This window comes from Rhinolophus hipposideros (assembly GCF_964194185.1).
Source record: "Rhinolophus hipposideros genome assembly, chromosome: 9".
Classification (NCBI taxonomy): domain Eukaryota; kingdom Metazoa; phylum Chordata; class Mammalia; order Chiroptera; family Rhinolophidae; genus Rhinolophus; species Rhinolophus hipposideros.
This window is the reverse complement of record NC_138055.1, coordinates 12,637,439-12,651,576: the sequence shown is the minus strand read 5'-3', so window position 1 is coordinate 12,651,576 and position 14,138 is coordinate 12,637,439. Positions and strand designations below refer to the sequence as shown.

The 14,138-nt window shown below is 49.3% G+C and overlaps 2 protein-coding genes across 3 annotated transcripts in view; one reads left to right on the top strand and one right to left on the bottom strand.

Moving 5' to 3' along the window:
• TIMP3 (TIMP metallopeptidase inhibitor 3) overlaps nucleotides 1–3,966 on the top strand; it is a 57,504-nt gene extending 53,538 nt beyond the window's left edge. Inside the window, exons 5-6 of one of the 2 annotated variants that reach the window (XR_013993997.1) lie at nucleotides 65–2,871; nucleotides 3,736–3,966. Coding sequence is in view for 1 of the 2 variants with exons in the window: in XM_081059480.1 (XP_080915606.1) it covers nucleotides 65–262 (198 nt within the window). In the remaining variant the exon portion in view is untranslated. Of the gene's footprint in view, nucleotides 1–64 lie in introns of both variants that reach the window. The other variant, XM_081059480.1, reaches the window with a different exon arrangement.
• SYN3 (synapsin III) overlaps nucleotides 1–14,138 on the bottom strand; it is a 417,649-nt gene that overhangs the window by 275,978 nt on the left and 127,533 nt on the right. Inside the window, exons 5-6 of the mRNA XM_081059169.1 lie at nucleotides 8,923–9,079; nucleotides 5,770–5,859 (exon numbers count right to left, since the gene is read on the bottom strand). Of these exons, the coding sequence (XP_080915295.1) occupies nucleotides 5,770–5,859; nucleotides 8,923–9,079 (247 nt within the window). The remainder of the gene's footprint in view (nucleotides 1–5,769; nucleotides 5,860–8,922; nucleotides 9,080–14,138) is intronic.

The window sequence follows — 14,138 nt, the reverse complement described above, 5'->3', positions numbered from 1 at the left end:
CAAGCATCAGGCCTAGGTCCACCCTGGCAGGATCTACCAACCGATGGCTGTGTTCTAATTGCAGATCAAGTCTTGCTACTACCTGCCTTGCTTTGTGAGCTCCAAGAATGAGTGTCTCTGGACCGACATGCTCTCCAATTTCGGCTACCCCGGCTACCAGTCCAAACACTACGCCTGCATCCGGCAGAAGGGTGGCTACTGCAGCTGGTACCGAGGATGGGCCCCCCCGGATAAAAGCGTCATCAATGCCACAGACCCCTGAGCGCCAGACCCTGCCCCGCCTCACCTCCCTCCCTTCCCGCTGAGCTTCCCTCGGACACTAACTCTTTCCAGATGATGACAATGAAATTAGTGCCTGTTTTCTCGCAAATTTAGCACTTCGAACACTTAAAGAAAAGTCTATGCTGTCCTATGGAGTTTATTTGGAAACATCCTCGTGCCCCCCCGACCCCCACTCCCAAGCCCTTCCGTTCAGTTTTGACATCACCCATTTCCACCCAGGAATTTCTGGTGCCCTGCCGGAGAGAACGGGGAAACGTACACTCCTCTTCTTCATGATAACGTCATCTATATTTTTTTAGGAAAACAAAAATCAAAAAACTATCCCATTTGGGCATTGTCCTACCGACCCCTCCTGATTCTTCCCCACCTCAGCATGTCCCAGACCCTCCTCCCCTGGCCCTTCTTCTCCACCCCAGTACAGAAAGGCCACAGACAAGAAAGCTACCGAAAGGCCAGCTGTTTCAGGATCAGTCAAGGGCCGCGAGCAGATAAGACTCCAGGTATGCAGCACATCTTACCCACCCAGGAGATGCTACTGCATGTCCCAGCCAGACAACGTCTGTCTGTGTCTGCAGGTCAGAGTGTGAGAGGGAAGGAACAACTACCAGAGAGGGTCTGAGATGATGTATTACACACAATCCCCGCCAGCCCCGTGCCTGGGTGGACCTGAGGTTTCTGAGTCTGGAGCAAGCAGGCCGGCCGGCATAACAGAGCTTTCTTAGTTGGTGAAGACTTGAACATCTGTCTGAGGTCCGGAGGCAATTTGCCTGCCTTGTACAGAAGCTCAGGTGAAAGACTGAGATGAATGTCTTTCCTCTCCCCGCCTCCCACAAGATTTCCTCCTGGAAAACCCTTGGGTAGATTTGACCAGGAGCTCGCCTTTATGTAAATGGGAGAAATACAGACCCCATACCCTATCCACAGGTATAGCCAAGTAGACTTGAACAGAGAATACTATTTCCAAAGTAGCATTTAGCTCACCGAGGGGGGGATGTGTTTGCATACACATTTGCATATATCCACACAAGGACATAAGCTGAATTTTTTACAGGACACAGAATTCTGTTCAATGCTGTTAAATACGCCAGTAGTTTAAGCTCTTCTATTTTGTTGTTGTTGCTTGTTTGAAGAAAATCAAGACATTCCAAGTTGACTTTTTTTTTTTTTTTTGCATTTTAATTAAAATTTGAAATTCTGAACACCCTCGGCATTCCTCTAACTGAGGTCATCTGACCTCTGTCCCTCACCTTTTCTCCTGCTTCATTCACGTTTGGGGCCTTCATGTAACTGCCTTACTGGCTTGGCTCAGATGGGAGGTGAGTTAGTGTGGGTCAGGGCCCTGGGCACAGGAGGGAAAGCTGCAGAGTGTCCTGCCAAGGCTGGACGGCCACCTTTCCTGGGCTTGGGGACAGCTTGCTCCTCTTCCTCCAGCTCCATGGTGGGCGAATGCCACCTCCTGAGGTCTCCACCTCATGGATTTGAATTGGTGGTCACTGGGGAAGCCTGACTCAGCGGTCAGCTGTGGGGTTCTGTCGTGTTTTCTTGAAATAAAACTATAATATAAATTCTCCAATGAAATAAAATTATTTTATAATTTAGTGCTGAAAATGAGATGCCGAACGTAGATGATAATGTACATTTTACAGAATTGGGGATGGTAGGGATGGTGACATTTAACATGATTGCTCTCCTTTTTCAGATTATGGGTGTTTATCCTCTATTAGTATTCGTATCTTCAGTTCATTCCGCTTTAGGAAACAGCTGCCAATTGAAACAGGATAACAAAAAGAAGCAGACAACATGTTGCAGTGTCTTGCATGCACACACAAATGCCTACGCAGGGTGTGTCGCAGAACCCCAGAGCGGGAAGACAGGACACGCATGCAGTGTCCTTGGGATTGAGGTCATTACCTAGAACCTTCCACCTTGTGGTCATGACATTTGGCACGTGGGAAACATGAGGCTTTGCCCTCTCAGTGGGGCCGTCTGAGCAGAAGGAGCTGAGGTCAGCAGGCCAGTGGCTTTTAAGGGGTGACCCCCAGACTTGGTGTTTTAAGATGTTCTTTATTTCAACCTCAAAGTCTTACGAGGTGGAACCCCTGACGCAACCCGCAGGAGTGCCCCCACCCCGCAACCGGCCATCAGCCTCGCTGGTGGGGTCACCTCCACTCACACAGGAGGGACTTGGGGTGAGTCCTGAGCATGAGTCAGCTGAAATTTCCCTGCAGACAAGTTGGCGGAGCCACAATGCCTCTGCCAGGTCCTGGCAACAAGCACAGGAGGTCCTGGGCAAAGGAGTTTCCTTTGCAAAGCGATGTTGGCAGAGGGCGGTTTTTGAGCTTTCTATAAGCTATAGCTTTGTTTATTTCACCTGTTCACTTACTGTATAATTTAAGGTCATTTATGTAGCTGAGACACTTCTGTATTTTCAATCATATCGTGAGCGTTTTATTTTGCTAAATCTTGTGTCATGTGTAGGCTGTCATATGTGTCCATCGTGTTTAAGAGAAAAAAAGAAAACTGAAACCCACATGCCGCCATTTTCCTGAATCAAATTCTACAGTGGAATGGAGGGTAAATACTTCTGCTGTGCAGGCAGCTAGACTGGCGAATTGGGGAAACGAGAAGAAACTAGCCTTTGGGCCTCCTCCAGCCTCTCCTCTGTCAGCATTCCAGTGCTGTCTGGAGTAGAAAGGAGGAGGGGAAAAAATAGCAAGCACACCCACCGTCCGTGCTTTGTATCAGCTAACTAGCCCTGGGCAGTCGGCTGGTCATTCCCATTCCGTTTTCCCTCTAGTCCCTTTGCCCACCCAACTGCAAAGCCATGGTTTCTCCTAAAAATTCCAGGCCGTGAGAGCTACAATTCCAAGATCTCTTAGCCTCCCTGGCCATCTCCTGCCTCCCTATCCAGGAAGCGCCACACCCAGGCTCTGCCCCCCAGGTTAGTGCTCCGTCTGGCCGGGGTAGGTAACACGGGGGACTCCAGAGCTCTGCCTTCACCCAGCCCCAGACTTGCCTATACGATGGTCAGGCTACAGCCCACGAGCACCGTTTTTCATACCATGGTTCTTGAGCAATTCAAGAGATAAATGATTTACTGGAACAGCTCTGTCTCAGAGACACGGAGAGAGACACCACCCTCCCCTACCCCAGCCCTTGGTCCTGTTTGACGATCGCCAACGCGGATTCCCCTAAGATGACACCCACGTGTTTGGCTTCTGGCTGCCTAAAGTAAAAGTATCAGTAAAATAGTTTCACCCAAGAAAAACACTTTGCAGATCTGATGGCAAAAGCAAAACAAAGTGGGGGCGCGGAGGAGAGGTGGATACCAACCACCTCTTCCAAATTGGCTCTTGGGAGGCTGAGGAGGGAAAGAACTTAGAGACCGGTTCCTGCTCGGAGGGGAGGGGCTTCGTGGATTCTCCCACACCCCCGCCTTCCCCGTTTAGCCAGTCTGCTGTCCTGAGACTCGGAAGTGATGGAGAGAAACCAACCAGAGAAAACCCTGTCTAGAAGGAATGTATTTGTTGCTAAATTTTGTAGCACTGTTTACAGTTTTCCTCCATGTTATTTATGAATTTTATATTCCGTGAATGTATATTGTCTTGTAATGTTGCATAATGTTCACTTTTTATAGTGTGTCCTTTATGCTAAACAGTAAAGTGGTTTTATTTCTATCACACACCTGCAGTCTCTTGCCTCCTTCTGTCCTGGTCTCCACTGCGGGCGATGTAGGTCTCAGACCAGTCCTACTGCCCCGGCTCCAGGCCCATGCACACTGCCCTCCTTCCACTCACCTCTATAGCTTGGACCCACCCTGCCCCAGTCCTCTGCCCGGCAGGAGGGATTTCAGGAGACGCAGGGTAGATTTTCCTCCCGGCTGCTAATGCAGCCCTGACCTTGCTCCCTGATTCTCTGGCCAGAGTTCTCCAGAATCTGGATCGTTATCTAATGACCTACTAGTGGTACAGGTATTCCCAGACTGCAGCTCTGACTCGCCCTTTCCTGTTTTCGTCCTAAGAATGTCAACCAAATGGAAGTGGGGAGGGGAAGGTCGCACACAGCAGTCCTTGGTGCCAAATGCCTGCCTGACATCCTGAGTGTGGTTCGGCCTCGTGGGGAATGCCAGGAACGCAGGCGGCCGCACTATACTGGCAAAGCCCTCCCGGAGCGTAGAGCTGGGCCCATTACCCTCAGTGGGCTGGCTTGGCTGTGGACCCTCCGAGCAACTTTCACCCCATTGCTGACAGTGTTCCAGGGTAGAGCTTGGCCCCCACTTTAAAGCAACTCTACTTTGAGCCCCTGTGATGGGCCAGGCACAGCCCTTCATACACGTGACTTCAGTGACTCTCCACACTCGTGAGGTTGTTCCTCGGTCACCCATGTTTTTCAGCGATGGCAGCTAAGGCGCACAGAGATTAATTCACTGCCCAAGGCCTTGTCTTAAGCAGCCCTAGGATTCAAATTCAGGCTGGTTTGATGATAAAGCCGGAGTTTTCTCCACTGTTCATGTTTTTCTAGAATATGCTGGGTTCCACATGCCCTACAATTCCCACCAGCACAACCTCGATCAGATGTAAGTGAAAGATGACCAATGGAAAACCTCTCCGTCTGGTGAGCCTGCTCCCACCTGGAGCCTACCCATCACTGATTCCAGACAGGAGTATCCAGCTCAGTAGCCTGCACTGGGAATTCTACAAACAGGCCACCGTCCCCAGCTGGTTCTACCAGATACCCTATTAACTACCGTGTTTCCCAAGACTCACATTCTTCCCAAGGCACGTGTGGGGCTGTAGCCCCGTATTCTTTTGACCAATTTACGAAGACCCAACCATGCAAGCAGGCATGTCATGGGCTGCACCCAGCTGCCCAGAACTCTTCTAGCCAACTTCCGCCAGCTGTGGGATGGAGAGCTCTCTACCCTGCTCACACGGATGGCAACCTCTCCCACCCAGCTGTCCTCCGAATGGCAGGCTATACCGCACGCTCCAACTTTAGCTCCAACCCCTGCCCAGAGACAACCTCAGATATATTCAAAAGTCAGAATGTAAGGAGAACACACAAGGAAGCTGCCCTTCGACAATCAATGCAAATCAAACATTACTGCTTTTATTAAAATAAGAGTTGAAACCAGGTCTGGCACAGGGCTCGAATGAAACGACACCCTTCCTTTGAAACATCTTTTACACTTACTATCAACCTTTGGCTCCAACATGCTAGGTCAAGTTGTCCTCTTATTTGCTAAAAATTCCTGATGTCCCAAAGAATTCTGTCCACCTTTGTCATTTGTCCTATTGCCTAAAATTTCACCTGGAGAGACGACTCTTCCCTTAGGAAAGCCAGGTACTCTGCAGAATGTCACAGCTTTTCCTTAGACCCTGGTGGTCTAGACCCCTGAGCCCACCTACTCCATTCAAATAGACAGAACATAGACATTTGTGTTTGTTCCGGGTCATACGCGTAAGCAGAGTAAAAATGGGCACTTACCATTGGCTTATGGTTGGGGAAAAACGTTTGCTCCACAAGCGGGAACTTCTCAGGACCCAGGGAATGTAAGATCTTAATGAGCTGAGAGAACTAGGACAGAAGAGAGAACACGGGTCAACATTTGTCACCTAGTCTGGTGAAACCCCCAGTGGGTCCCATGCCTTGAGCATCTCACTGTTCTGAGCGGAGCCCCAGCAGCTGTGCCCTGTCTGTGGGATAAAGACCGGGGTCCTTGGCTGGACATTCGCCCCCTGCGCCTAGCTGCATCAACCCCTTCATTCCTGCCAGGCTCGTAACGAACCTTTACTGCACCCTCAGCATTTCACACAAGCCTCACCTGCTGACATTCACGCCATGTCCCCTGCCTGCCCTGCCCTCCTTCCTAGGGAGACCAACTAAGCGGTGGTTTCTCGCATAGACTCTGAGTTCAAATACTTGCTCCAACACGTACTAGCTGTGTATCCTGGGAAGTCATCTTAGGTTTCTGAGCTTCAGTTTCCACGTTTGTAAATGGAGAAAACCAGAGCTGCAGCCTCACAGCACTGTTGTAAGGTTTCAACATGCAGTGTGTTAACAGCAGTGACCAGTCCATGGGAACCCTCAAATGTTAGACATTATAATTAATCATAGAAAGTTCTGCTCTGCTTTCACAACCCTACTCGTTTCCCAAGGCTGGAGCCATACCCCTTCCGTGGAGGAAGCTACTGTCTCCGGAACGAGAGGGGAAGCTTCTGAAAAGCAGGTCTCAGACTTACATTCTTCTCCATTCCCGCACTCCAGTCTGCCTCCTTAGCAGCGCCCTTTCTGCACGACACTGAGCCTTAGTGGTGGGGCCACCAGTTGAATATGGCAGACCAGGCCTTGTGAGAAGACAGACTATGGGCAGATGGTTGAGATGATAACAATGTCTTGCTGGAAGGAGGCAAGGGCAGTTGTGCAAACGGGAAAAGGGACAGAATGGGGAGGGAGGGCGTCAGAAGACGTAAGAGCAGGAAGAAGGGCACTCCAGGTGGGCAGTGGGACGAGCATGTGCTGGAGACGCTCTGCGGCTGCCATGCTGTGGCCTTTGGTAGGGGGGGAAGGCAGCGTAAGAGAAGAGGTCAGAGAGTAGTCTAGCACAGACCACCAGGAGCCTGAAGTGGACCGACGACCTTGGGGTCACCCGGAAGGTATAGGGGAGCTGCTGGGGGCCGTAAGCATGGAAGAGCAAAGTAGATTCTGATCAGGAAGAAGGAAAAAGCTGCAATTTGTGGCCTAAGGTAGATGCTCGATGTTAGAAGCAGAGCCACGTCTTGTGCCCGACCGCCTTGGGGGTAACACAATGCTCAGAGCTCAACAGAGAAGGGGGTGACTTAGGAACTGTCTGCGCCAGGCCAGGATGGGACCGCAAACTCATGGGCCATGGCCTGCAGGCGTGGTGCCGCAGGGAGTCAATGTCAAGGGTTTGAGAGGCCTCCGATATTAGGCAAATGATGGGGCATTCCTCATTTGGCAGATAAGGCCACCACAGTCCAGAGAGGGAGAGTAATTCCACGATCAAACACATGAGGTTGGGAGAGGTCCAGCTGCACACCTTACTATTAGCTACGTGAGCCTCACTTTCCTGTACAAGGGAGACAGTAACAAAACCAACTCATCAGGCTTCTGGGGACGCCGTACAAGAAGCACGGGAAGGGCTCAGCACAGTGAATTGACTTTGTGGGAACACAAAGGGGGTGGGTGGGTCAATACTTGCGACGACCCTCCTGGGACAGTGGCACTTGAATCTGGGAGGCCATGGACCAAAAATCCCAATGAGGGTAGCATGAGAAGGAGACTAGAGCCACAGTAATAGTGGTTAAAGATGATGCCCACTCAGCAAGTACTGAGTGGAAACTCTGCAGAGACCTTGTTCCGAGTTCTAGAGACAATATTAAGTGTCACCATGTATTGTGTGTGTACTTCATGCCAGCCAGCATCCAAAGACTTGACCTGTATTAACGAACTCATAACCCTACCAGGAAGGCCCTCTTTTTACCATCATTTCACAAATGTGGAAAATCAACTCCGAGAGGTTAAGCAAAGTGCTCAAGGCTACACAGCGTGTAAATGGCAGATCCTGGGCGGAGGCAGTCAGGCTCCAGAGTCCACGCTCTCCACCACTGCCCTCCTACCAGCAGACCACGCAGACAGACAACAAAACAAGAGACAAGACAGCTCAGAGCTTCATGGAGCACATTCTATACCCCTCGACGTCCACATTTCCTAGCCCCCTCCCGCTTTATCTTTACCCTTGCCACGTATCACATGATACACTGCACATCTGGCTTATTTATTAATGTACTGCATGTGCCCCTTCCCGTGAGAATGTATGATCCGTGGGCCAGGGATTTGGGTCTGATCTCTCACTGCCATGTTCCTAGGACTTAGAACAATTCCTGGAATACAGGGGGTGCTCAATAAATATTTGTTGCATGAAAGAATGACTTCTAGTAGGGGAATCACAAACGAATGGATACACATATCATTCTATGTGGAGATAATTTGGGAAGAACTAAAGCAGGGTGAGGGATTTGAGAGCATTTGGGGGCCTGGAGGGGTAGTATTTTAGGAAAAGCCTCTCTCACCGGTAACATTGAAATGGAGACTCAAATAAATCAAGCGAACGAATGAAACGAATGAATAAAAGGTGGGGGAAATCAAGTCTTGGGGGTTGGAAAGAGGGCTTCCAGTTCCTGCTTCACCCTCACTGCCTCCGTGACTCCGGGGGACTTCCTTTATTGCTCTGAAGCAGTGTTTCTTTTTCTGTAAAATGGAGGAATGAGCCGACGGGCCACACGGTGGGCTAAACACCAGGCAGCCCGATTTCCGGGCCATTACTAAGCGCTCAATACACACTGCCTACTGTTAACCAAACAACATGACAGAATACCGGCAGGAACAGCCCAGCAGCGCCTCTTACTACTAATACTGTTCGAAGGTAACACTGCATCATCACAGGTTGTTATTGGTCAGGCAATAGTTACACGAAGGGAGCTGGGATCCAAGTCACTTATTCAGTGGCTGAAAACAAGTCGGTTCATCCCCGAGGCCGCCCCGCTGGGGAACAGGCCCATGTCAGGGCCGGGAGGCCCCCGTCCCCCTGTCCCCCTGGGCTGCGGGTCTGTCACTTACCACCCAGGGCTTGCTGCAGAAGTTATAGACGGAGTAGAGGGAGTTGACGGCGGGCAGCCCCCCGTACTGGAGGCCAATGAGCAGGCTGCGGTGATCCTCTCCCAGGGCCATGCTATAGGCGTGCTGACGGATCAGGATGAAGTCCGGCTTGAAGGACCTGCCGAGAGAGGGGCCCACAGCAGCGTCACTGCACCGCACACTGTGCCCACTGTGTGGGCGCACCCGGGGCGTCAGCCCACAGCCTGCTGGTGAAAGGACTGAAAACCAACCCCACCTCTTCATCTGTTTCTTGTGGGGGCTGTTTTCTGAATGTTCTACGTTGAACAGATACTTCATGTGCCATCAGAGGAAAATGTATCAAACAAGTCAGGGAATCTGAACAGGCACTAAAGCGAAAGCACATGTTGTGTATTACATCACGTGACTGAGTCCCCACGATGCCCTGGGATGCGGGATTGCCGCCATCTACTCCATTTTACAGAGAAGCACCTTGAGGCTCAGAAAGCTTAAGTCACTTGCTTAAAAAGATGTGCATGGCCCTGGTTTCCAGCCACCGTGCAGCATGGCTTCCCTCCTGTGTATTTCAAGCGCGTCTTGTCCCTTTCAAGGAAACCGCAGGAGTACTAATGCGATGGCCGCGCACATGCTGAGGTCCCTCTGGAGACACAATCCTGATTAGGGCTCAAGCAGAGCTGGGTAAGGTCGGGACCATGTCCTCAGTTTATAGATGGGAACACTACGGCTCAGAGAAGGTATGCATTTCCCCGAGTTACAAAGCTGGGAAGCAGGAGAGCCCCGTCCCAAGTCAGGTCATTTGGTTCCAAGTCCATACGCTTTCCCCTCCACCCCATAGCTCCAGGGGGACTGACACATTGTTTCACTCACGCTGCCAGGAGTCAGTCTGTTTCTGGGTTCCTCACTTCTAAGGCACCTGAGAAAATCAGCCTCACGGTAGGTAGTTGACTCTCAAAAGGGTATGATCTACTTGGCTCGGCCAGGGTCACACACTTAGCTTCAAATAAATGGTGTCTCTTTAAAATACGTCAAAGGTAAATTAAAACGACTCTCAAAAGAATATGCGGCAGACGCAGACATTTGTTCAACAGTTCTGAGCCTGGGCCTCACTGTACGCTCCAGAGCCTGGCACCATGGAAACTGGGACGTAATACGTCCTCGTCCCCCAAGGAAACGGCAAGGCTCTCCCGGGCTAAGTTGTAACTTGTCCCGAGGTGCCCACGTGGACTGTGACATCACAGGTATGGCTGACACTGTGCCCACGGAAACGGGCAATCATGTCACTCTGTGGTTAGGGTTAGGGGTGGGTTGGACGCTTGGAATTAGTATGTCTATGTCCTGATTGCATTCTTAGAATGGAACCAGTCCAAGCAGTGTATTTTAAGTACAGGGAAACGGAGGCTCTTAGCAAAGCAGTGACACGTCCCAGGTCACCAGGCAAAACGACGGTAGCGCCGGAGATTGCGGTGGGTTCTCTCCTCCTGCTTTCCTGCTGTTTGGGCCCCACTTTGCTGGCTCTTGAGTAAGACAGTTGGAAGCGAGGAAAGAAGGGGCCACGTGTGTGTCTCTAAATGGGATCTGATGACAACAGGGAACACTGACTTAAAAATATAACCATTTTCTGCTTTAAGCTGGTTTTGAAAGTAATACATGTTCATAGTATGAAAGAAAAAACATCTTGGATAACACAGAGAAGTAAACAAAATTACCTGTAATTCTCAACTCAGAGAAAATCCCTCATAACCTTTCTACGTGTTGTCTGTACGTACATTAAAATTCAATGATCTACTTTTAATGTATACAATATGCATTCACACTCATAATTGATTTCATGCTTTCTATTATTATTTTGCTATTTTCCACATAATATTGTGGTGTGCCTATTTCCCCTACTCTCAAAATAGCTCCAAAAATATCATTTATCATGCTACCTAATAGTCTACTGAATGTATATATCATAATGAAGTCAACCAATCATCTCCTATTATCACGTGGGCTGTTTCCAACATTTCACGCATGCACATATTTGTACACAAGTCCTTCACTTTAAGCTATTTCCTTAAACTAGATGTAAGAAGTGGGGTTACTGGGTTAAAGGCTATGAACTTTTTTAAGGTTCTCTAAACAGTGACTCTTTTTAAAGCTGTACGTCACTAGTGGCAGCAGCTGCCACCTCACTCCAGCCTTGCCAACACCTCCGTTTTCTAAAAACACATCTTTCAATTTGATAAGCAAGTCTCCCCCAAAGATACCCTGCATCTCACTGCTGCTGGAGTTTGCTTTTCTCTGATTTTAGTGACTCTGAGTACTTTCACTCACCATGTGCATTTGCTTCTCCATACCAGTCTGCTCACATCTTTCCCCATTTTAGAAAGTGGGGCCCTACTGACATGAGCTCTGTGTGTTACGATGCTGCCCTTCATCTGTCATGGGCGGCAGGGTTTTCACTCGTGCTTACTTTGATGGCTGTGCACTTTGAAAAGAACATGTAAACACATTTTCCATTCCCTCTGAGTCAAATCTAGCAGCCTGTCCCTTCTGATGTCTCTCTGATTTGACGCTTGGAGTGTCCGCCAGGGCCTGGTTCTGACAGTGAGATGGGTGGTTTCCCAGACCACAGTGGCAGCAAACACGGTGTCTCATGAGGGCTAACTTCACTTCGCTCCAGGAGGCAATAATTGCAGTCAGACGCCACATGACGACATTTTGGTCAACAACAAAGTGCATGGACAACGGGGGTCCCAGAAGATTATGATGGAGCTGAGGAATTCCTATCACCGAGTGCTGGCATGACGAAACCCATTACGTACGCGTTTGTGGTGGCACTGGTGTTAACAAACCTACTGTGCTGCCAGTCATACACGAGTATAAACACAAGTAATTATGCACGGGACGTAATATTTGATAACAATAATAAAAAGACTGTTACTGGTTTGTGTATTCACTGTACTATAGTTTTTATCATTATTTTAGAGTTGTACTCTATGCCTACATAAAAAAGTCTGCTGTCAAGCAGTATGCCATGTTATGCCAGCGGCGGCCTCATCCAGCTTGCGTTTACCCGGTCTCTTGATTGCATGATTTTCTCTGGTGCTCGACTGACTCTCGTGTTATTTGGTACAGAGCCTCGGCGTGGGGTTGGCTGTACCATCTATGTGTGAATATACTCTATGATGTCGGCACAATGACGAAAACCCCTTAGGACTCATTTCTCAGAACATATCCTTGTCATTAAGCAGTGTGTGCCTGCAAGGTCTCGTGCTAGCGAGCCTCCGGTTGGTGGAGAACTCATAAGAGGGACACAGCTGGAGGGTGGAGATCTGGCTAGCGAGAAAAAAAGAGGGTGCCCTTCTAAGACCATTTTCCAAGGGAAGTGTCCGGTGACCTGTCTGTGGATACAGCAACTCTCGTCCCAGCTATTACTGTGCTCTCCCTCCAGGGTTTCTAGGACTCACCTCTGAATCAGAATCTTTCTGATTCTTTGAAATAAAAGTAGGGGTCACCTGCTCTTTGTCTTTAAGGGTCGGGGAACCTACCTCAGATTCCATATTCAAAGTCGTCTTTCCAAATGATACATCATATCCCTGCTGAAATCCCTTTTTCTCACGACCGACCCTAAGCTCCTCTCCACAGCGACAAGGCTCCTGTCCACTCCTCCATTCTTATTTCTACCTTCCTCTTCTCCCTCATGTCCACTCGAGCCAGACTGACACTCTCCCTTCCTCTAATTCCTCTCCCTGGACACTTTCTCCCAAATTGGGTGTGGGTACCTTGCTCTCATCATTCACCTCCTCAAGGAAACCTGTCCTGTTCACTCTATGGAAATTTGCCCCAACCTTCATACTGCCCTGGTTTTCTTTACTCACAGCTCTTGTGACAACTGTATTTCTCCTGCTTATCTGTCTAGTTGCTTATTGTCTGTCTCTCCTCTCTAAATATGTCAGCTCAATGAGAACAGGGAACATGCCTGCCTTGGACAAAACAGGTCTTACCGATGGTTTTCCATGGATGATGGAGTTCATGTATGTATGAATGAATGAATGAACAACTGAGTGGATGAATGGACACAAAATGGAATAACCACTGGAAACGGAATGGACCTCTTTCCTAATAAGTCAGGAGCTGCCTTACAAGGTAACAAGTTCCATATTTTTGGCATCACTGAGAGTTTTAACCCCAGGGAATTAAGTTGGACACCCCCCCACCTCGACCTCTTAAGATTCTCAGATACAATATGTGAAAAATGAACACTTTCCATGAGGGCAGACCAGGCCTGTGTTTGCATTCTGCCATTCATTGCTATATGGAATGCACAACCTCCTTCCTGATAGCCTGGGGTGTGAGGATTCGCAAGGAATGCAGAAGAATTAGTGACTCCAGCCAGGTGACCGGTGGCATCCAGGTCCTCCCTCCGTACCCAGCACCCCAGCTTCTCTGTCGAGTCAGGGAACATCCAAGGGTGTGACGACCAGCAGTTATAAGGCCCTGACAAGCACCCTGGTAGAGGCTGGATATCCTGAGATGACCGGCACCAGATCCCTGCTTTTAGGAAACTCACGATCCAAGGGGAGTTGAGAGCAATGCCAGAGGATAAGGATATGCTAAATAAACAAGGAAATGTGTGAGGGATATAACAAGTCACGTACGAAGCTGTATTCACCTCTGTCTGGGGTGGGTGTGGACAAGTGGGTACTGGAAGGATTGGGTTTCGAAAGAAAAGTAGGGATTTGTCACGTGGGCAGAGTTTTGAGGGTATTCTAGGTCGGGAGAACTGCACCTGCAACTAAACGGATGGACCCTCGTAGTGGGGGGTGGAATGGGCTGAGCCTCTTTGCTTTATATGCTCAGTGCCCTCCTTTCTTCTTCTCCTTCTTCTTCTCCTTCTTCTCCTTCTTCTCCTTCTTCTCCTTCTCCTTCTTCTTCTTCTTTTTTTTTTTTTTTTTGAAAAAGAGCCCATGACCAAAATCCTCTCCAACCAGAAAACCACGTTCCCCTGTGCAGTACGTGGTCTAAGAATCGCATCTCTGATGTCACAGGCCCATTAGAATTCTTCTTGAGTGCAAGGAGAGGAGTGGCCAGGTAAGTCAGTATGATGGGAACTGCGGCTGATGGAGATCATTTTCTTGCTACATGGAGGGATCCCATCTGGAACAGAAATGCTACTGGGAACAGAGACAAAGAGGGAGACCAAAGCCTGTATT